The sequence below is a fragment of the Gambusia affinis genome, linkage group LG12, assembly GCF_019740435.1.
Source record: "Gambusia affinis linkage group LG12, SWU_Gaff_1.0, whole genome shotgun sequence".
Classification (NCBI taxonomy): Eukaryota; Metazoa; Chordata; class Actinopteri; order Cyprinodontiformes; family Poeciliidae; genus Gambusia; species Gambusia affinis.
The window spans coordinates 17,043,879-17,068,157 of NC_057879.1; the positions used below are offsets into that span (position 1 = coordinate 17,043,879).

The 24,279-nt window shown below is 36.9% G+C and overlaps 1 protein-coding gene across 4 annotated transcripts in view; it reads left to right on the forward strand.

The window, feature by feature from the left end:
• asic1c (acid-sensing (proton-gated) ion channel 1c) overlaps positions 1 to 24,279 on the forward strand; it is a 109,524-nt gene that overhangs the window by 79,066 nt on the left and 6,179 nt on the right. Inside the window, exons 1-10 of one of the 4 annotated variants that reach the window (XM_044134581.1) lie at positions 3,391 to 4,373; positions 8,469 to 8,619; positions 9,755 to 9,882; positions 13,907 to 14,057; positions 14,154 to 14,210; positions 14,687 to 14,840; positions 15,046 to 15,137; positions 15,486 to 15,565; positions 18,325 to 18,396; positions 22,026 to 22,078. In XM_044134581.1, the coding sequence (XP_043990516.1) occupies positions 3,732 to 4,373; positions 8,469 to 8,619; positions 9,755 to 9,882; positions 13,907 to 14,057; positions 14,154 to 14,210; positions 14,687 to 14,840; positions 15,046 to 15,137; positions 15,486 to 15,565; positions 18,325 to 18,396; positions 22,026 to 22,078 (1,580 nt within the window). In that variant the 5' untranslated portion in view covers positions 3,391 to 3,731. Of the gene's footprint in view, positions 1 to 3,390; positions 4,374 to 8,468; positions 8,620 to 9,754; positions 9,883 to 12,083; positions 12,212 to 13,906; positions 14,058 to 14,153; positions 14,211 to 14,686; positions 14,841 to 15,045; positions 15,138 to 15,485; positions 15,566 to 18,324; positions 18,397 to 22,025; positions 22,079 to 24,279 lie in introns of those variants that run through there. The other 3 variants (XM_044134582.1, XM_044134584.1, XM_044134583.1) reach the window with 3 other exon arrangements.

The following is a 24,279-nucleotide window of genomic DNA, read 5'->3' on the forward strand; positions in this document are numbered from 1 at the left end:
ACCCAGGGTTCTGTATTGTTTTCCCTTCTAGAGCTATTTGTGGTTGCTTTGGCATCAACTGTGTCATGTCTTTGTCTGTCAGTCTGGGTTATTCATTCCCCTGAGGAGACAACAAAGAGTTTATTTTCAGGAAGCTCACCCACATTTTCGGGCACAGGACCTTTTGCACATAACCTTTGACCATATTATATTAGAACTAACTTTACTTGTGAAGAAAACAAATTCAGCACAATAAACAGTGATGCTGCTACAAAGTCTGACATTCATTAAAAAATTGTTTTAAAACTGCTTATCTGCAAATAATGAAAAAGCCAATTTTAACATATTTATGTTTTATATCTGCATTGACATTTAGGTTAAATTGAGGTTTTCTGGCTCTAAAATATGACATCTGACCATTTAAACTGGCATATGTATAGAATTTGATAACTGTTGTGAAGAACTGAGAGATCATGTGTTTGACAGAGGGGTGATGATTGAACTTTATTGGCCGTGTATAACCTCTGGAGCTCAACGTAATGAAACGCTACTTTGGTTTAAACTGCTGACAAGGGATGATTCTGTGAGCATGGAGAGCCTCCCGCAGAAGTTTTTTTTTTGAAGAAGAAGAAGTTCTACATGCATCAATCAATTAGTCATTCTTTTGTTCATACAAGAGAAAATGAAGCAAACACAAAAAAAGCCCTCTTCACCACCTGCAGACAAAAGCGCGCAAGCAAACACAGACCTGGCTTATATAGATGTGGAAACAAAGAAAACACCGCCTTAATCATAACTGTCTGTAACTGTCTGTAATGGAGCTTGTGGATATGATAAATATGCAAATAAAAGACCCAATTAAATTAGGACTAATAAAATAAAACTCCAACCACTAACATCTTCGAAAGTAATAGCAGTTATGACCACTAGGTTTTGTAAATAGAAGATCAAATGAGGATGTAGATAACGGGTCTCCCATACGACTTTGGTCAGGAATCAGGCACATGAATTCAAAATTCGATTTTTACTGATTTCATTGAATTTTTAAAACCTGAAGTTATTTTTTGTTCTTTTTACATTTTCCTTTTATCTGTAGTCTAGAAAAGCCATAACTTCACGATTCTCAATTCCCCAGCACCTATGTGACCAACTTGGGGATATGTGCACATTCCATTGTACATCTATCTATTAGGAACCCAGCAAATGGGGATTTATTTTTATATTTTTAAGCATTTTGCTAAAGAGCATGATGTGTTCATTTCAGTTTCTTGTTGTAATAATTGATACAGCTGTAACCCCTTGAGTACAGCAGCAGCTGTTCCAAAGATAACAATAAATTTGTGGACTTGGAGCAAACAGTGGCGTAATGGAAACGTGACTTAACCATAAGTTGTGTTTCCTCCTTCAAATTCTGATGGTCAAGCTATGCAGGTGCTCCCAAGCTTCACATCCTGGATGAGCTATCAGTCTCTTCTATTGGTTACTCAGAACACAGATATGCTGCTGACACAGCAATGAACCTCCTCCATCTTGCCATTGAAGTTTGCTTCATGCTCAGAATAATCAGAGAACTTCCCTGCTCTATCATGTGTAAATATGAAGAGAAAAGAAAACATTCAACTACAAGATCATACAAAGTTAAGAAGTGTGACATTTTTACATTTTGATAACCTTACTTAGTGTAAAATGCACCTGGCATTTTGACTTGTTGCTGCTCTGTCTGAATATTCACTTAATTTGTGAGGAATACAGCATCTCTTTCCTCTAAAGTCTCCTGGAACCACAGAAGACATGTCTGCTTAAAGTCAAGTTAAAGTTAATGCTGCATTAGTTATTTGGTTATAATCTTCTCCAGGACATACTTAGATCAGATCCTTAATGCAGAGAAATTCAATGACACTGTTCAATTCACCATTTTGCTTCTTGATGTTGTTGCACTTTTGGTGGTTTCTAATAGGGAGACTTTTCATACCTGCTGTTAAAACAGATGGTTTAAAGTATTTTATATAATCGTAGTTTACTCTAGATGTGGTTATATGCATACGATAATGAATAGCTACTAGAAGGAGGCTAAAACAAGTTATTTAATTGACTGGGCTTCACAATTACTCACATCTCATGTGTGAGTTTGCTGGCCTAACATAGTTAAAATTAGTGGAGATAGTGTGTGTTAGAAAACTTTTTGTTAATAATCATCATTTTATCATCTATTCATTGCCAGTTGACATTTATTAATTAGATTGTTTGCACTGCATGTGGTAAATTTCTCGAAGTATCCTGATTTTTTTTATGGGTCTGTGTAATTTCTTAGTTCCCATAGCTCTCATATATACAGTATTTAAAACTTATTTTAGATTATAAATACCTTGTTGTTGTTTTGTGTTAAAATAGTTTGCATTATTTGATTAAGAACCAGCAGATAAGCTCTTGTAGTTGCATCACTCCAATGAAAGAGGTCCACACTACATTAACACAAATAATTTCCACCTTTTGGGGCATATTTAATTAGTTCAAAATCATTATTCACAGTTCAAAGATTGTAATAGCACATTGTTTTTGAAAGGAAACACATTAATCAGCAGTTTTTCAGTAATAGTAAAAAATGTTGTCTTTCATAGCAACAAAGTTCATATCAGTTCATTTTTGCAATTCTTGTTTTCCAGACTGGAAACAAAAATGTTGCTTTACGAATGAAAAGATGATGAAATAAGTATGAATCTCAGCTTCGTGACAAACAAATGGAGAAAAACACTTTGAAATTCAACCAAAGTCACACCGGCACGCACCTGGAATACAAATTACTTTCAGTTTTATATATTATAATTTACTTAGATAGAGAAACCCACTATAAAATGGTCTGCTACAAATTGTCTCTACACATTTTTAAGGGAATACAGCGCTTTTTTGTCGAGTCGTCACCACAGCTATCAATTATACATTTTTATCGACCCATAAACTTGCTGCAGATCCTTCAGTAAATTTATATGAAGTCTGAACTTCAGACTTCATCTTTTTTTCTTTTTGAAGATTTTCTTTACGCTAGGTGTTTCTGATTTGATCAATACCACCACCCTCCGCCTCTCAGTACCATTGGAGGTCTACTTCATCACCAGAGGAAAACAATTTCATCCACTGGCTCCACCTCATTCTCCATTCGACTGTGAGGAGAGTGCATGTGGAAAAGGGCGGGCAACAAGCTTTATTTTCCCTTCTGCAGGCTTCAAGTCAACAGGCTAAAAAGCATCTCTTCAATGTGTGGAAAAAAGGAGGAGTTGAGTTTTGGGCAGCTGCTGCACTGAGACAGAGACAACCGAAATCTGTGAGTATTGTCTGGCACTGGAGAGAGGGAGATGGAGGAGTGAAGGATCTGAGCCACAGAGAGGTAAGTCTCTCCGGCTTCTCAAAGTGATTACCTCTGGGAGTGGAGTCGTCGCTCACATCTGCAATTATCACGCCCGTCTATCTCTTGATGAAGGACTGGTGATAGTTATGCTGATTATTTTTTATCTCCGGAGTGATTCAGCTGTATTTATCATAAGTGAATCATTATGTAAATCAAATTTACCTTCTAAAAGGAGCATACTTCTTTTGATTTTATCAGACCACTGTGCACTCAGATCTCAGTGTCTGCTAGCTGGAATTTTTGACACATAAAACGGAACATGATTGTGAAAGCCACTGGGAGTAAATTGTGGTCTGCTGAGGGCTGCTAAGAAACTGCACTTGATCACGAAACCCTTGCCTTTGCAATTATGGTCAAAGCACCTACATCTGAATCAATCACCCTGGGGCAAAACAAACCAAACAATGACCAGGAGAGTGCCGTCCGACAGGCAACATCCAGCACGCTCAAAACGCCTCTCAAAGAGATCACTGTGTCTTTCATCAGGAGGACCAAAATCCATGGTTTGAAGTTCATATTCTGTCCTAACAAGTCAAAACCACAGCAGCTCATCTGGACTTTGGCCTTCTTTCTTTGCATAAGTCTTCTCTGCACCTGGTCCATGAACCGGATCTTCTACCTGATGTCCTACCCTGCTGTCACAAAGATCTACATGGTTTGGGCTCACAATATGTCCTTCCCAGCTGTCACGTTCTGCAACAAGAATGTGTTTCGTGCATCTAGCATGACTAAGGACGACCTGTATCACAGCGGTTACTGGATGGACCTCATGTATCCTAACCACACTGTCATAAAAAGGAGCCTGTCCATCCTGAAAGAAAGCCATAAACCAGCTCTCCTGGATCTGCTGGACTTCCAGAACTACACCCCGCCCCCTGATTATCTCATCAACACCACGGAGATGATGAGTCGACTCAGCCACCAGCTGGAGGACATGCTGCTGGAGTGCAGGTTTCGTGGGGAGACCTGCACCTACAAAAACTTCAGCACTGTATGTAGAAAGAGAAGGATGGTGCTTGCCAGGTGTGGGTATGTGTGTTGCTTGCAAGGTGCATTAATAATTTATTTGACAAAACCTCTTTAGAGCAAGATTTCTCTCAGGCTGTCTCTAGGTGTTGATGTTTAGGAGGTGAAACAAGCCAGTCCTGTTTTTCCTCTCAAACTTTTGGTTTCTCATTAAAGAAAAGCCTCTAAAGAAAGCGAGTTCAGTAGCACACAGTCATCGTTTCCATGTAAGATGTCAATTTTTAGACATGTTTTATGTAACCGTGGTCTCTGAAAATTTGGAACTTACAGTGAAGATAGTAATACTAAAAGACAACACTAAAGACAAATATGAAAGTCAATATTTCAGGGATCATAAAAAATGTTTCTCAAATTAAATATCTAAATGGTTTGAGGAAAAGGCACTGAGTCATATAACTAATGAAAACCTAAATTTTTGATGATCTGGTTTCTAAGCTCTGAATGAACTAAAATCCTGCATAAGTTCCTCCAGGGCTTCAGCAGCAGCTTGACTTGTGACTGCAGATTTTAAACCTAAAGTCATAATTACCTTTATCAAGAGTACTTAAAATTTACTTTTAAAATTCTTTGAAAATGTGAATTCATTTAGAATTTTATAAAATTAGCAAACTACACAGCCCTGTGGTATCAAATTATTTCTGCGCAATTTAGAATATTTTAAGGCTTTTTAATTGAGTTGTTTCTTTCTTAGACTAAAAACTCAACAAACAACATTTTTTACTTACCGTACACTTAATCTTAAATAAACATTATTGATGCAAAAAAAAAAATATTAATCTTTCAGAATTATTTTGATTTTGCTTTATTTCAGATCTTTAAACGATTTTATTTCCAGATAAAGACAACATCAATAAATACAAAAAGCAGTTTTCCTCTGGTAATTTAATTTATTAGGGGAAATAAAGCTTTGTGAACTAGATTTGTTAAGGTCCATTCAAATAATAAATTAATTGTGATTAGCAATTGTGATTTGATTGGAAAACTGAGTGTAATTTCAGCAGCTCGACCTAATTACTGCAATACCTGTAGGATCAGAAAATTCACACTTAAATGGAGCCTATCTGACAAGGAAAATAGGGATGAAATATCTCTCAGTGCAACACATCATTATTTCTATGTCTTTAGTGTGCCAGAGAACCACAGTGAGAGTCATTCCACAAATCTAGAAAACCCTGAGCAGTGGGGAGCTTCCCCAGAAGAGACAAACCTTCATAATTTATTTTAAGAACTGAAAGCCTCTTTTTCTGCTGTTCAAGCTATCATTAATGCTATAACAATAAGAAAGTGACTGGGTAAAAATGACATTTATGGTAGCGAATCAAACCAGCTTTTGAAGAAAAAATTCCATCTCCCATTTAACCAAAAACACTTTGATGATTCCTAGGGAAGGCAACCATAGTGGTAACGTGATGATCTGGATGACTTGCAATTGATGGAAACATCAATTCAGCTCTCTACCATAAAATCCTGAAACTTGATCAGTGTTCCAGTCTTGACAACCAAAACGGGTAACAGTGACGGCTTTAACCAGTTGGATATCTGAAATACAAGTGTAGAAAGATCTCACTCGGCCGCAACAACTTCACTGTTACTTTAAAATATCAGTGCAGAACTTCTGCCGTATTAAAAAAAAGATCCATCTTCGTAGCCAAAGACAGCCATATTTTGCATTTAAGTTGTGCTTGTGTCTGAAGCATCTCGTCGTAGCTGAAGTGTGACTTCCTGGCCCTGGTGTTTTATTTAAATTGCTGTGTAAAATTTTTAAAACTCACCAGTTAGATGGTTTCGAGTCACTTAGCAGACCTCATTATATGGCCTACTGTGGGAAAAGGCTTAGAGCTCTGTCGAACAGCATCTGTCTGAGTTGCTCGAAAGTCTGTGTGAGTCGGACACGGAACACTGACTCTGATCTCTGGAGATCAACTGTGCCCGGCTGCCTGGGTTTCCGCCAGCAGACCCTTTAACACAGCCTTGCTACAGGGGATAACTGATGAAAAGTCACCAAGCGCTGGAGTTTGTGTCTTTTCTGATGTGAGGTTGATTTAGACAAGTGCTAAAGATACATGAATGGCTGAAAGCCACTGTCTGAGCTTTCTACAGTTTTCTATGGTGTTGTGAGTTCTTCTAATACTGGGATGGCTCCAATTAATATACTGGAATTAATTATTTAATAAGCTGGAAACATGAGTTTTTATTGTAACTTTCTACAGCAATTATTTTATTTCCCTACTTTTGAATAAGACAGAGGTCTTAAACCATCTGTTAACAAAACATCAGCTCATATTATTTATTACAAATAATGATCTTTCTCAACTTTTTCTCACCACATGAATAAATACACTGTGTTGCTACCATGTTATCGGCCAGTTTTTGTGTTACTAAGCTACTGCACAAATATACCTCAAAATAATGATTATATGTATGGATTTATGATATGATTAACCCATTTCTGCTAAAGTATTTTGTGTTAAGTGTTTCAGCAGATCAACTATCACATATTCACTTGTTTTTAGACTCCAATGTTTGTTTGTTTTTTGCTTATGAGATTCAGTTGCATGTGTAGAACTACTGTAGTGACGGCGTTTTCATAGTTGTCCTGTTACAGTATGCTTATTTGCTGTGAACTCTCAACAGCTTACAATGGCATCGCAACAAACATTGCTATTTGTTGCAATGTGATATGCTGTAAATGCTTACTATTTTGTAGTATGTGTTTCCAGCCACTTCTGCACTTTGACTCTGTCTCAAACTGATTCTAAGTAGGAGTTTGTGGAGTTTCTCAGCTTCAGTCAAATGGATCAGTTGTAATTTCATTATGGTGTATAAAACGAGACAGTGTTTCATTGTTTCAAATCATCACTCAATGGACAGGTTAGTGTTAGAAGATTCTAAACTCATAAACCACATTAAGGTAAAGACATAAAATAGATAGAATATAAAATAGGTGTAGTGATGTGCACAATCTCAGCAGCACCAATTTAACACAATTAAATTTAACAATGAAAGTGGTGTTGTTGTCTGCTTGTTCAGCTTTGGATTTTATGTACCTGGAGAGGATTTATGGAGTTAGTGACAATGTTGAGATCTCTGTTCCTGCAGCGGCTCTGAAACAAACCTCAGACAGGGGGTAAGGACGCTGCAAGGATCTTCTCAGCTCCTCTCACTGTCCTCTGCAGGGCTCTCTTGTTGGCCTATTGCAGATGGAATACCATTCTGAAGTGCAGAAAGCTCTGAGGATGGTTGTAGGAACAGTGTGGTTTGTTGCTCGGACAGTGCAGTCTCTGCTGGGCCAGTTTCAAGTTCACAGAGATCAGTACTCCAAGGAACATTATCTCTCTATGCTGAACAATTGATGATGTTAATGTTGTGACCTTTGGAAGTTGATAATCATTGCCTTTTTTATTTGGCAACTTCTCCCTGTACACTGAATCATCATTTCTTTAAGTTAGTTCACTACTTCTGCAGGATTTGATCATGTAACCTTTTTGGCATATCAATAGTATCATGCTAATTATTTCTAAAGACAATAAGTTGTTTTTTTAAGTTTTTCTAAAACTACATAATCATCCACAAACTCTGAGGAAAAAGCTCTTTGAATGTGGAAGATTTTTGGTGGAAAAAAAATATCTGCAGTGACTCTATATTAAATATTAAGAGCTGCTGTACTATTCTGGCATTGCTTCGATCCTAGTTAGAGGTTTCATCTCTGATCAGATAGATTTTTCTGTCTGAGTTTCTAATTCAAGGATGCTTAAACACTATATTTACAATAAATCACTCAGGGGACCGCTTTTCTTTTGAGTGAAATTGTGTAAAAATAGATGGCCATTGCTGCCACCGACGTGCATTCGTTAATTTCCTAAACCAGTGCCTGTTCAAAGCCAATGCTTCTTTCTCTGGTAATCAGAAAACCTCTGCAATGATGACCTCTTCTGCACAATTACACACTGACATGTAATACATCTTGTACTGGTGCACAGTTTGCAGTGATGCTGTGCGGAGGTTGTTACTCATACTCATTCTCTTTTTGGGACTTTTTTTTGTTGTTCTCTGTTTACAGATTTACACACGCTACGGGAAATGCTACACCTTCAACTCAGGGTTAGATGGCAACCCTCTTCTGACCACATTGAAAGGAGGCACAGGGAATGGCCTGGAAATCATGCTGGATATCCAGCAGGATGAATACCTGCCTGTTTGGGGAGAGACAGGTCTGTGCAACTTTAAACACTGTTCTTACTTATACTAACAGGTGAACAGATTTATGGAAGCCTCTCCTTATAAGGATCTACTGTTCCTTGCAAAAATATTCCCGCCCCTTGATTTCTTTCACTTATTATCATGTTACAATCACAACCTTCTGTGTATTTAATTGGGATGTTATGTAATTGAAGCAGAAGGAAAATTGTATTTTTCCATATTTTTTTTAACAAAGCAAAAACTGTGTGATTTGCATTTGTGATCATCTCCCTTTACTTAAATACCACTAAACAAAACGTACTGAGAACTTACCCCTAGAGAGCAATGCTTAAGAAAAAATACCTGCAAGAAGCTGCTGAAGACTTAAGACTTGGGGTCAAAGTTCAGCTTCCAGTGGGACAGCAAACCTAAAAAGCTTCAATGAAATGATTTAATTCAAGCATATTCATGTGTTAGATTCTTAATTCTGAGCATCTGCCAATGCTCAGAATTAAATCCAATTAAAAATAAGTAGCAAGACTTCAAAAAAGCTGTTTGTAGACGCTCTTCATCTAATCTGACTGAGTTTACATAGTCAGATTGCCCATTCATTCACACAGGAATGAGCAAAAATCTCCATCCATTTTTGGGATGGGGATTCAGTGCCCACAGCACTATCAGTGTTTCAGTGCTGTGAAACACTGATAGAAGCACGAGGTCTAAATACAAACCCACTGCAAAATACGCTAAAAAATTTTTTTTAGTTGGTCTGTTGCTTAAAAATGACTCAAGTGATATTAATATTTTTAGAAGCACTATAGAAAAGATAAAACAGTTCCATCTGTAGTATTGTTTTGTTTTCTTATGTTTTATTGTTTCCATTTTTTCCTCCAGGTGCACCACTGTGAGTAGATTCAATAAAGTGTGCTCTAATAAATCTCTATTACAATATGCAGGGACATTACTGGTTGTAAATCTATTTAAAATTAACTAACACGCCAACAGTTTCATTAGTTTTGCTTCACCCAGAAGGTTTTAAAACACAATTACGGCAAAAGCTGTTAATCACAGAGTGCTGAAGCCAGAAAAAAAAAAAAAAAACACCCACAGAGCGGCTTCCCTTTGATGGCCGTAAATGTTATATTTTCTGCCGTGCTGTATCCACAGATGAGACATCGTATGAAGCAGGCATCAAGGTTCAGATCCACACCCAGGATGAGCCACCCTTCATTGACCAGCTGGGATTCGGTGTAGCCCCTGGTTTTCAAACTTTTGTGTCATGTCAGCAGCAACTGGTACCTAACAATCAGCCTCCAACCTCTTTTTTTTTGCTCTGCCTCATTGAGTGTTTGCCCCCAAATTTTTGCCAGCTAGTTTCCATTATCGCTGTGTGACAGTGCATGGAGCAAAATCAGATTGTTGATCTACCCTTGCTGTGAAAAGTGGAGTTAGTGTGGTTTTCACTAAATGAAACTTGAGGAATTAAAGCTGCCAAGAATTATTGACAGAGCAGGCCAAGTGATGATTAGATGGAAGCATATGAGTGTAATGTTCCTTACAGAGCCAAAACCACTTAGAACTGCAAACCATGCAAAAATATACGGCTGCTCAGACTGAGTCCTCTATTTTTAGCCAAAGAGGAAAAATATGAATGTGTCTTTTTGATCACTGCAAAACCTGTCAGAATTTACAAAGTGATGCGCAGCATGTTTTATTTGAAAGTGCTTTTATTTGCAGGTTTCAAAAAGAAAAAAAAAATGTCTTGCATCATCTTACAGTAGCTCCAGCTAAAAATAACAAAAATCTGAAAACACTTGAATAACTTCTTGAGGGAAAGGTGTAAAAAAAGAAACCTGGCAGACTTCTTGTTTTGATGACTAGTTTTCCACTTCCAGTAGCTCTAAAAGCATAGTTTTTATGAGAGCAATGGCCTACAGCTATTTTGCACAGACTTTGATTTAAGGACACAATTTTATGACGAAAAGAAATGCCTGTGGCAGGGCTTGTTGACTGCAGAAAATTTGCACGACAGCCCCGGCCCTACCGCCGTCAGTGAAGGATGAAAAGTAATAACTATATTGGAGCCTGAATTGATCGAAAAGGCCGTCATGGATAGTCATAACAGTGAGAACACATGGATTTCCAATCGAAATCTAATGAAACTCTACAGCATTTATATGATGTTGCCTGTAGTACAGATTCCCCATGTGTCTTTTTTGTCTCTTTTCTAGGAAAACACACATGACAAATAATGATCATTGCATTTTCAGACAGATGCAGAGACAGAAAATGCAAAAAGCTTATGTTAAAAAGGCAGTGGTGCTACAAAGAGCTTTAAATTTTGCAATGATTATAATAATTACGTTTTATGATCAATTGTATTTTTACATTGTGCTGCTGGCTCATTAAAATGTCTAGCACATATTCAGTTTTAGTGAAGTAAGGGATACTTGAGCTGTTAATCAAATTAATTTCCTTAGCAATTAATGAAGCCAGATTTGAATGATTTTGCTCCGAAAGTTAATCAGCTTGGCTGCTTCATCAGCATGAACCAAATGTTAATGTAAAATCTGTCTTGTTTGAGCAGAATAGCATGGGATGATTGAGGCATATTTTTGGCACTTGGACACTACAAAAAAATTATGCATTAAATAGTTTTGGAGAACTTGCTGTGAAAAATGGGACTCTGTTATTTTCTTTTTTTAAATGTCATCAGTGCTCAAAGTTTACCATCATTCAACTGTCATCAACAAGCGAATCAGGTACATTAATCACCATCGTAGGGTTTCATCCTGAAAGCAAAAGAGCATAGATTAGTCATTAATAATCATGACACAAGCAGCCATAGCACCGATGCGTTTATGAGTTGAAAGATGGGTGCATTAATGAGGTTACCATTACAGTCTGGCAAACATTTATATCAGTAAGTGTCCTATGCTATGAGTACAATATGCCGCCAATGTTATAGTCTTGAGATAAACGAGACTTGATTTCCATATTTTCATTTGTGATTCCTTGTTCAGAGGAGTTGGCTTCTAAAACCCGATCCTGAAACAGGACTGAGTTGAATTCAATCGCTCATTGCATCACATCAATCAGAATTTTGGGCTAAACCTGACAACGTGTTGCATGACATGTAGAAGTTGAAACCTCTAAGGGACATCATCAAACCACTTTGCTATGCTCTATGCTGCATAGTTTTGCCCTCTCTGACTTTCTAACAACCTGAATAGATCTCAAAGATTTAGATAATAGCTCATTACATGTCTCTTCCTCCTCTGGTTTCCATTTAAACACCTCTACTGAAATTATTACTTTACAATGGATCTCTAATCCAAACTGAATCCTACAAGGCAGCAGAGTTTTTGCTTGGGACGTTCACTTTTACAGGTTATTTGCCTGATGCGACTGATCCCTTTCTGCCCTTTACCTCAGTGGTGCTTGCCTTTTGATTTTGATATTGATGTGGGCTGTGTTCCCTCACCCCTCACCCTAGATGAGACGTCCTATGAGGCCGGAATAAAGGTACAGCTTCATTCTCAGTCAGAGCCTCCTTTCCTCCATGAGCTGGGCTTTGGGGTCGCCCCTGGCTTCCAAACATTCGTTTCCACTCAAGAGCAGAGGGTAGTGTATGTGTGACTAGGCTTGCTGCATGCTGCAAAATACCATGTTGTTCAGTTCCTCCACACCTATTAAGTTCCTCTCTTTTATCTGCTGTTTTACGGAATGGATTCATGTGCCTCCTGCCTGTTCACCCTTTTCTGTGTGGCTGAAGCAACAACTTGCAAGAGTTTCTGCTGTGTGTCTTTGTCATCTTTCGTCAAGTTACATATCCAAGTCTGTATTCTAATTAAAATTTTGCTTGTTGTTCAGTTGTACCCCTTCCTTTTCATGTACAGCTTTGTCAACATGAGGTCTTTATTTTTGCTCGTATATCTCAATAGAGCATATTATAGAAACTCTGCCTTGTAGCATCTGAAAGGACCAGACAGTGTGATTCATTAGGTTTTATCCCCTGTGAGGATTCTGCCTTCAGGTCTAGTCTAGTACGTTGCTCACTGGGGGGAGGAGTGGGCTCTATCTGGTGCATGTCCACATCTGAAAGACTGCAGGTTAGAAAGGGAGTCCATGTTTGCCAGTTTACCTCCACTCAGTCAGTGAATTGCACTTCATCTCTGTGGCTACCTATTGACTAAATGACCCTTTGATTGTTGGAGTTGGCCTGGTTAGAGTTGCTGGAAACGATAGAGACTTTCACTTGACCCTGTGTGTGACAATAGCACACAATTCTTCTGAGACGCTTGCTAGGAAAAAAGCTTTTGGCACTGATTGCCTGTCAGCCCCATGTTGCAATTAAAAGCTACTGCAAATACAAAGTCCTAAAGCTATTTTCTTTTTGTATTGCTTTGTCATAAAATTGGTATTAGCTCCAATAAAAACAAAGATTGAAAGGGAACTGGAAATCTTGTTGGTAATTAGATGTCAGTTTTTTTCAGTAAAATAAAGGTAGAAGATCTGAATGGACTCCAGACACACTGAAGCAAACATAAATGGAGCAATTCACTGCAATTGTAAGCCTGAATAATACATATGAACAAAATTACTATTATTCTGTTATAGTTTTCTTTAGGTTCATAAATGTACAGATTCTAGCAAAAGTATAAACATTCCTCAAACCTTTTCACATTTTGTCCCACTATAGCATCAAAATCTCAATATTTGAATGTGATTTTATAATAAAAGTTATAAAAGTATTCCCTGCACTTCACTTTTCCACATTTTGATGTTTTGCATCCTTACTCAAAATTCTATTAAACTACTTCTCTCCTCAAAAGACACATATTACTCCGTTATGACTTTGAAAAAGAACGTTTTTGAGTTTTTAGCAATTTAAAAAAAAAACAAAAAAAAACAACAACACTAAGTTACTGTCAGGGATACAAAATCTGTCCATAGTTTGTGGTGTCCTGTCAAAACTATCAAAGTTTAAATTTCTAAGAATGTCTCTAATCCCATGGTTCTCTGTTTCCTCCCAGAAGCCAAACCTGCATCAGTAGTGTTCTGCATGATGTCTGCTTGTTGCGACACATGAACAATAATACTGTTCTGACTGGAAATGTTTTGCCTCCTGTGTCTCGGAGCACATTTTTATTTAAAGACATCTGTTTTTTCGGTGTACGTATGTGTGTTGGGTTTTGTGAGCTCGTCCTCTTTTGTAGTTATTCGGCTGTGCACTGGGCTTTTGTTTCTTTTCTGTTGTTTGGTGTAATCCTGTGAGCCGACGTACTGAGGGAAAACATGTGCTGTTTGCTCTTTCAGCTTCAGTACCTCCCACAACCTTGGGGAGATTGCAAGTCCACACCGATAGACTCAGAATTCTTCTCCACGTACAGCATCACCGCATGCCGCATTGACTGTGAAACCCGGTACCTGCTGGAGAACTGCAACTGCAGAATGGTTCACATGCCTGGTATGAATTCAGATTTAGCCTGGCTTGTGAAAATCATTTTTCCCCCTGTGGTGCTTAAATAAGTAATGGGCTTCACGTTTACATTATTCCAAATAGGTACTTCAACAGTTTGCACACCTGAGCAATATAAAGACTGTGCTGACCCAGCTTTAGGTAAGCCCGCACATTTTATCGTGTTCAGCATGAGTATTTCTTTTTTTTTTAGATAATTGTGTGAAACCCAGAGCTCAGGAGGTTTGCCATGAGCATATTCCAGGCGTAAGATAGTACTTATGTTGCTTCAGAAATTACTTTCCCCTCAGATAGTGCTGAAGCAAAATAATAAAATTATTGTTTCAAAATTCCATTATGAAGATTTGCAATGTGAATGTGCTTCGCTGAGCTCAAATAAATTGCACCAGTTTTATTCCCTCCCCCCTCCTCTTCTCTCCAGTAATATGGCTTCAGTCATTATTTGCTTTCATAGAAAGTGAACGATGGCAGCGAAAATATTTCTGTTACATGCCGTGGTATTTTTAGCACAAACTAAGAGCTACTGTGTGCAGGTTTGTTTGATTTTTTTTATTTTTATTTTTTGCTTTGTTTTCAAATAGATCGCAATATTTGTAAATGACTTTGATCATCCACAGACTTTTTGGTAGAGAAAGACAACGATTACTGTGTCTGTCAGACCCCCTGCAACATGACTCGCTATGGCAAGGAGCTGTCCATGGTAAAGATTCCCAGTAAAGCATCTGCTAAATATCTGGCTAAGAAATTCAACAAAACTGAGCAATATATTGGGTAAGTATTATGTAGTATCAGTGAAGTATTTAGTCAGCTATTTTTCTTTCCTGATGCATTTTGAGCCAAGTCTCCATCGTTCACCTTCAATGTAACAATAATGAAAGAATCTTACTCAGGTAAATGTGAGATATAAACTGATGTAATGTTATATATCACAGGATATAATATGTGCTGGGTTTGCTCTTGTCTGTCCTCTCTACAGAGAAAATATATTGGTGTTGGACATCTTCTTTGAAGCTCTAAACTATGAGAAAATTGAGCAGAAGAAGGCCTATGAAATTGCAGGGCTTCTCGGTAAGACTCTCACAGTTGCCTATTCTCTCAGAGAAAAAAAGCACGACTTTGGTATCAGCACTCAGCAGGTCCCTGATGCAAAGTTCACATTGTGCATCGGAGCCTGGTGCTTTGAGGGTTCCTCTTTGAACTCGCAGATAGGCTGAACACATTTTCATAATCTGATGCTCTTCCAAGGACAGCAGGGCTGGTTCTGATGAGAAACTGGGCCTGCGTGGACACTTTTGACAACTCTGTTCAGATTGCTCAGAGATACAGTGAATTAGATGTGACAGCAATGGGAATGGCTTCATGCACCATTGTTCAATTAGTGTACCTGCCTATATCTGTTAATCTCTTCCTCTGTAGGTGACATTGGAGGTCAGATGGGGCTTTTCATTGGAGCCAGTGTTCTAACAATACTGGAAATATTTGACTACCTATACGAGGTAAAAACTTGGCCTTTTTACTTATTCAAGTGTACTTTGGAACTATTATCTTAACAAAGGTTCAGTGAGATATTATTTTTGTTTTATTTTATGTAGATTTTATATTACCTACAGAATCCCTTTGAAATGTACAATCTACAAGGTAGTCTCACCAAGATTGACTGCACTACAAAGTTTCACATGGAAAAAATAAATATGCACTACACCTTTTAGTATTTACATATCTATGACTCCTTAACAGTTCATTAATCTGCAAAATACTGTTCCTCCGAATCCTTACAGGACAGGAAAAAAGAAGGGAGCTCACCAAAAAACAGCTTTGTGAATGAAAATGCACCAGTAATTAAAATATCCCACCTCATTTCTTGATACAACTAAAAGCTTCAATAGGTTTTATAGGATGTTACGTGACATATCAACAGAAAGTTTCTATATCTGTATTAACTTTTCACATAGAAGCAGAAGCTTTTGCCCATTCTTCTTAACAAAAACACCTCAATATCAGTCACATTATATGTGTATTACATCTGTTAACATACATTTTAAAATCTTATGACAAGTTCTCAATTGACTGTATCTCTATACTTTGAATGGGTCAATCTAAGACATGACTATCCTGTGTTCTAAACCATTCCATTGTATCTCTAGATGAAGCCATAATGCCACTCTCCTGCTGGAAAGTAAACTTCTGCTTCATTAAAGTATTTTTCTATTAAAGAAGTTCCCTTATTGTTCTGTATTTAGCTCCATACATCTTTTAGATCTCAATAGATTATATGCCCCTGATGAAGAAACTCATCATCCTTGCATAATGCTGCTGACACCGTCCTTTAGGATTATTTCCATCTCTCATAATGCTCACTTGACTACATCACCATCTTCTGTATTTTTGATTCTCTGTAATAAAAATTGTATGTGCTGCTTCTCACAACTTTCTGAAAAAGAATTTTCTTCTTACCACTCTTCCATTAAGGCCAAATCTGTTCAAAGCATGACTTAGAGTTGACAACTGTTTCTCCCACTGGAACTGTTGCTCTATCCCTTCTGAGACCATTGAATTTTTCTCTGACATGTTCAAAGCTTAGGCTGATTTTTTATAACCTAAACCTTCTTTTAGCTTGTCATATAGCTTCATTGTTTTTGTTCAGACTTTTCATTGATGATTTCAAGAAAACCTCTAAAACCTTCACAGAACATCTGGATTGATACTGACCAGACATTTTGATGTTTATTTATTAATAAGGGGACATTTGACTGGACTGCATTAGATTCTTTTAGTGGTTTCAGGGAACATAAATGCATACTTTATAAGTGTTCAGATTTTGATTTGGTAAAGATTTAAAGAGTGGGAATACTTTTATGATGCACTGAATGCTTTTTATTTATTTATGATGTTAAGTCATCTGCTGAATATGTCGCTGCCTTCTAGAACCGTATTGTGAAACCTTTAGTTTTTCATTTTTTAGACCTTGTAGTTGTAACCTAACGCCATCTTTATGCTTGAAAAAGTGGGAACTGAAGGAAAACATGCTGCTGCTGTTTGCACATGTGACAGCATGAAATTGTCCACATGAGAAGTGGAGAAGAAACATAACAGCATGAAGAATCGGTTTTGTGTTAACAATTTAGAATATAATACAAAAGAGCCACTGTGAAGTTTGGTGCTTATGGTTTGCAAAACTGTGAGGATGGAGTATAAGACTATCAGCTTGATAAACAGTAAATATTGAATATTTTAAGGTGAATTTAAGCCAAAGCCATATCTCAAGTGATTGCTACATAGGTGAAAACAGACCAGGATCCTCATGTTTTCTGCAAATTATCCCTGAATAAAGCTTCAAAAGTGCATTTATGGAACTTATTTTGTAATGCAATATAAAGTTCATTATAAAGCAAGGTCCCAGACTTCAATCTACATTGCATATTTTTATTCTTTGACTTGAACTAGCACAAAGTTTTATAGAATAAACTTTTTACCCATAAGCTATATGAACAAAATGAATGCATGAATAAATAAAATGAGGATACGGTGGCAGCCAAAAGTTTTTTTCTTTAGTGATTATAGTTGAGTTTTTTATATGCTGAGATTAAAACTACAGTGTCTTAATTGCTTCTTGCTCCTTATTGCCTCTTAAGGCTATATCTCAAGTGTCACAAATATGCTAAACTTTTAATGCAAATGTGGAAACTTCATGAGGCAATCAAATGAAGAAATAACCAATGTAATAACTGAACTGACTGGCAAAAATGAGAAGGAAGGACGAAAAGATCCAATAACAGATGCGGCTAAAAACACAGACTGCAGAAGAACTACAACCAAGGATTCTGTTATTCTTTCAATGGAATAAGAAATTTGAAAAATACCAACTGAACATAAACCAGGCGTTTTATAGATAGACTTCAAGGAACCTCCTACGCTGCCTTCAAAACCTATATGGACAAAATCAAGCCAGTTTTATAATATGAATTCAACTGACAAATGAGTCACATTTTTGCCAAATAAACACATGGTTTCTACAATAATTTTTTTTAGAATATGAGATCCAGTTGCTTTAAGCCTTGCTGCAAAAAAGCAACCTGAAATGTCGACACAACTTGCTAAATATGACATTTCTTCTTCAGCAGCAGCTATATTTTGTGGGAACTGCAGTGTTCATCTTTTTCAACCTTAATGGGATTGCAGAAATAATCTTGTCACAGATAATGAATGTCATTAAGTCTTGTGAATCATGTTTTTCTGTGCCTTTTTTTTTTTTTAGGTGTTTAAGGATAAGGTTCTGGGTTACTTTGTGCGCAAGAAACGGCCGCAGCGATGTCAGAGCGACAATCTGGTAATTATTTTTTCTTGTTCTCTCTGAATGCAGGTGTCTGAATGAAATGAAGGTCGCATACCACTGAATGAGCTAAAGAACAACAAAATGTCTACTCACATTTAAAACACTAAATAGTGTCACATAGTCATAAAAGACTTACCTCATCAAATTACATCATGAACATCTGGGAGAAATAGTATGTTTTTCTAATTTATTTTTTTTTTAGGAAACAGTAACCCACTCAAATTCACATAGCTACTGCTCTATATTCATTTTAAAGAGATAGTTTTGTTTCTTTTGTTTGTTTTTTTGTGGAAACAAGCTAAAAAGCTTTGTTGCTGACAGATGTTTGAAAAAAAAGTATTTTTCTTGGAAAAAAAAAATGTTTGCAGGAAAAAAACAGTCAACACTCGAAGACAGCAAAAATATATACAAATATTAGTATTTTTCCACAAACGACAATCATTTGAATTGTAAAAAGTGAGAATTCAGTCATATGCAAGCTTTTTAATCAGCAAAAATCCTCATCTCATATTTCAGTGACTTCTTAAATCAGTAAAGCAATAATGATAAACAAGCAAATTCCCTTCAATCACACTCCTGTAAGATGTGCCAGCTTGTACTTTAACTATGAATAAAGCAGTTCACAGAAAGTTTAAACTTACTCATTCAGTTCATGTTACAGAGATGGTGCATGTTTTATAATTTAATCATTATATTTCAGACTTGTTTTTCAGCAACTATGCATCTGAGAGTTACCTATGAATTATTTCTTCAGACGTTAAAAAGTAATACGTATGCAAATATCTTACCGGTAGTGGACAACTCTCATAACTCACAAAGCATGCATGGCATTAGATATTCTTTCTCACAAAAACCAGTTTTTCTTTGCCGAGGTTATGGAGTTATGGAAGACAGCACGCTACCAGTGACCTGTGTGAAGTAAAAGATGAGAACAGAACATGCAAAGCAAAACTTTCTGATGTGATATTGGTTTAAAAAACACAAATTTTAAAAATGTTCAAGAGAAAGCTAATTTACTAATTGTAATTTTGACCAGAAATGCCATATATGTTCTGTCTTAGCATGTGTTTTATACAGAAAGGTAAATAGTGATCTACTGCCTCGGTATTGGTGTTGTTCCTGCTTGGATCCTGTAAGTTTAAGCCTAACTAACCTGGCACCGTACTAAATTAAGATGCCAAAAGAGGCATAAGCTATAGTTAAGGTAGTTACTGCTTAAACCTCTCAGCATAACCTCACTTCAAAAGTCATGGACTACCCCTTTAATAATTTCTAAAAGTACAATTTAATGGCTCTACCAGCAATCACTTAAGCAATTTTCATTGCATATGGCCTCTTATTATCACAGAGAGTTTATGGTTCTTGTCAGAATTAGTTTCACACCAATTCCTTTTGCACTATGTTTTTATGTGCATATTCCTGAGTTGATAAATATGTAATTTAAGTTTATTTAGAGGTGAAAAACATTATTGCTTCCCTGTGGTATGGCAGGAACCATAGAATAGATTCGCATCCAAGAAGGCAGAGAGGAAGCTATTAAAATAGATTTGAAGATTTTATTGGCCTTTTATGTTAGTGTTGTTTTCAGAGTCAATGAAACCGACTATCTCATTTGAGCAATGGGGAATATATTTTTCTTAAATCACAGAATTTTGTGGAAGCCAAACATGTACCATGCAGTATCAAGGGGAACTATTTCTGCTATAATAGCAGAAATATATATATATTCAACAAAGATTTTTTGCATTTCAGAAAAAGCTCAGCCTTACCGAAGCTAAAACTGTTCTTGTATTTCAGTGTCACTGTAATTAACGTAATTTCATTAAACTTTATTTACAAGTAAGCATTTTTTGTCCTTGATTTTATTCCATTGCCCATTAGGCAAACAGCAAACACTGAAAACGCAATGCATGTCACATTTAGGAACCAAGAAATATGGCACGGAAAATAAGTTGTGCCCAACCTTTTTTCATTTTCTGCATGAGGAATTTTAGCTTGTGCATGCTTGGAACTGATTTATTATAGAGTGAGAAGTATGTATAAAAAAGGTTTATTGTGTTTCGACAGAGTGAAGATGCTTTTTATATAATGGGCATGAGCCAGTACACTAAAGAAGAAATTTGTTTAAGTTTGAATTTATTGGATTTCTCCTGTGGGGAAGGGAGGATTTGCTTAGTGCCCTCTAATTGCTGGTTAAACTGTTTATCTTTTGTTGTTTAGATCCATATACACTCCCTTGAAAAAGTATTCAGACTCCTTATATTTTGCACATTTTGTCATGTTACAGCCACAAATTACATTGCATTTTATGAGAAGTACATGTGGCAGATTAACACGTAGTAGTAAATAACTGATAAACAGAAGGAAGTGATATAAGGATGTTTTTATTTGTTTTACAAATAAAAAATTGATAAGGGTGGCATGCATTTTGTGTTTCGCCCCCTGAGTTAATAATTTGGACCACCATTCTCTGTAGGTACCAACTTCAGACCTTGGGCGTTTGTCTCTAACAGCTTTACACATGTAGAGACTGAATTTCCCCATCCCAATCATGTATGCTGAAATTTGTGGTTGTGACATGAGAAATTTTGAGAAAGGCCAAAGGTGTTTAATATTTTGCAAGGCATGTATGTCATGTGGTCACCTTGCAAGAAATCATCGCAATCATATTTTTTTCTGTCCAACACTGTGGCGTGCAAAAATTGGGCCAAAGAGTGTCCAAACATTTGCACTGTCTGTTTTTACAATTCCATTGTCATATCACCTTTTACACTACCTCAGCAGAATGTATTTCATCTCCAATAGGATTTTGTTTTGTCATCTCATGAAAGAATGAGGGAAAATGTTGCAGGAGATTGATAAGCAGATTGGTACATCGTCTGCAATAAAATGAGCACCGTACCAGTCTGCCATGGTTACAAGAGAGCAGAACCACAAGGCAACGCTCTTGTTTCACTGACCTATCTACGTTCCTATCTTCATCTACAGTCACAAGCTTAGGTAGTGATCAAAATAATGAAATTGAGTGTACAACAAGCCAAAATTAGTTTCAATTACAGGGAGTCTGCGCTCTCCCTGAGAGATGAGGTGAGAAGCTCAGTGATCCAGGAGGGAATTAGAGTAGTGCTGCTGCTTCTCCACCCTTAGAGGAGAAGCAGTAGCTTCTCCTTTTCACTTCAACTGCCCGAGCCAGTTGAGGTGGCTCGGGCATTTGGTTAGGATGTCTCATGGATCCTCTCCTGGTGAGGTGCTGCGGGCGCGTCCCACCAACAGGAGACCCAGAGGAAAACCCAGGACATGCTAGAGAGACTATGTTTTCCAGCTGCCTGGGAACACCTTGGGATTCCCCTGGAGGAATTGGCCCAGGAATTGTCCTTACTTAGTCTGTGATGGACGGACGGATGGATGTTTTATTCTGAACTATCATTACCCCCATTGATCATCAGCACATCCGGATGTTAGTAACCAGTCTTTCATAAAAAAAAAGCTTTAAGTTTAGTTTGTGGAGACCCTGTAATGCAGTTTCTCCTCAAAGTTTACCTTATAACATTTACATTGTTTCTTTTTTTTATTTTCATTTAAATCACCCTCACCCATCTTTCTTTTCATCATGTCTATTCCAGGAGTTTCCAGAGAACCCAACCAGCCCTGGTGTCACGCCTAATCATGCCCCCAGGTAGCACACCCCATTAATAACAGATGCTCCCTCCCATGCTGTCCCTCTCTTTCATTCATACCTGAGATTCATGCCATGCATCAGTGGTTATAAAAGAATTATTTGGCAGTCAAAAACAGAGGGGTGATTAACCAGCTCTGGTGAGCATGTTGATATCTTTTCCTATGCCAGGACAGGTCAGTCATGAAGAGTGTCTGTGTTTTTAGGCTCACAAAGAGAGACAGAGTTGGTTGGATTCTCCAAGTGCCTCTAAAATTTACTCTCTGCACAGTACAAAACCTGCTCCACTGAATAATGCTTGATGCTTTCCCCATATAAGTTAAAATACAGCACTCGCATGAAAATAAAACACATATTTACTCGGTTGTACTAAACATTGGGCCACTTGAGATCCATTTGTCTCCCTGTAGTGCAGAGGTCCATTCAGCTGCAATGCATTTCAGGCTTGTGCCAGATAACATCACTTGATCATCACATTGTGACGTTATCACAGGCCTGCATGCAATGAGTTTGCCTGATTTATACATGGGTGGTTGCTGGAATAATATTTTTTGGAGTAATACACAACATCGACAACTTAAAACCTTTCAGTCATTCAAAAAGGGATGTTTTATACAGATCAACTGGACACAAAGTGATATATTCCAAGTGTGTGTTTCTCTTAATTGTGATGATTACGGTTCACAGCTAATAAAAACCTGAAATCCTGTATTTTCTTTATAGAATATTAGAATTTTAAATAAGATCAATAAAAAGGACATTTAATCCTGAAATGCTATGACATGATTATGACATGTTATGTCTTTCAGAATTACAGTCGTCTCCTGACAAATGGTCATTGACACACCACTCTAAGACGATAAACTACAAATTTCATATTGTGAAGCAATATGAAACAAAACATCATATTTTGAAGCAATATGAAACAAAACATCATATTGTGAAGCTATATGAAACAAAATGTCATATTGTGAAGCTATATGAAACAAAATGTCATATTGTAAAGCAATATGAAACAAAATGCCATATTGTGAAGCAATATAAAATGTGCTTCACAAGGCATGATCTGCAGCTTTAGTTGGTGTAGTCAAAGCAACCACATGTAAATGCATCTAGAACATTGCCTACAGCTGTGTTTTGATGTTCTCTAGTTCTGTTCCTGAACTAGAGAACATCAGAAGTGTCCTGTTTGGGTCCAGGGCAAGAAAAAGTGGACTCTGGATCAGTGGTCCAGATACCATTCCAGTTAAAAGTAAATTTCGCATTTCATTTAGAAAAAAATGCAAGTCAGTAAACTCACCTGATCTAAGCTCCATAAAAAATGTATGTATTACTATCAAGATCAAGATTAGACACAACCAGAGCCAAAGCTGAATGTGAGCAAAAGGCCATTATCAAAGCAACATGGACTTGCATGCCGATCACATTCAACACCAGTGTAGTAATTAATGAAAATAGAGCCATGGACAAATCTTAAGCACATTTATTGTACAAGTACATGGACATACTTTTCAGTAGATGTTTAAGAATTTTATATAATTTTTTTCTTTAATTTGGTCTTATGAAATATTGAAATAAAAGGTTTTCATTAGCTATAAATCATAATCATTTAAATTATTAGAATTGAGGGCTAAACATATATTACGCTGTGTGATAAATATGTGCAATAGATAAGTTTCACTTTTTAAATCTTTGAAATAAATCTTTTTTAAGATATTCTGATTTATCAAGAGGACTTGTATCTGTATTTATCTAATGGATTTGTTCTTCTGTACTCATAGGGAAATGCAGACATACAGTATGTTGTTGTGTCAAATTCCTAGATCCTTAGAGTTGTACTTATTAGTGCTAAAACACAACTAAAAATATGTTGTTTTCTTTCTCCTCTCCCTGCTTTCATTCATTTCACCTCTTTACATATGTAACATCTCCAAATCCAAATGCATTACTTTATCTTTCTTTACATATGTTTATGTCATTTATCATCTTCAATGAAATATCCTGCCCTTGTGCGTGTCTCAATGATAATCTTCTGGCATTTTTTTTCTGGTTTTGATTAATTTCCTCTCACCACATTTGATTTTTATTGTTGTTGTTGTTCTTTTTGTTTCTTACGTCCAACTTTCACTTCGGTTTTATCTGTTTATCAACTTATTGGTTTCCTCCTTCTTCGCCATCTCTTCCTCCCTTAACCTGGTTGA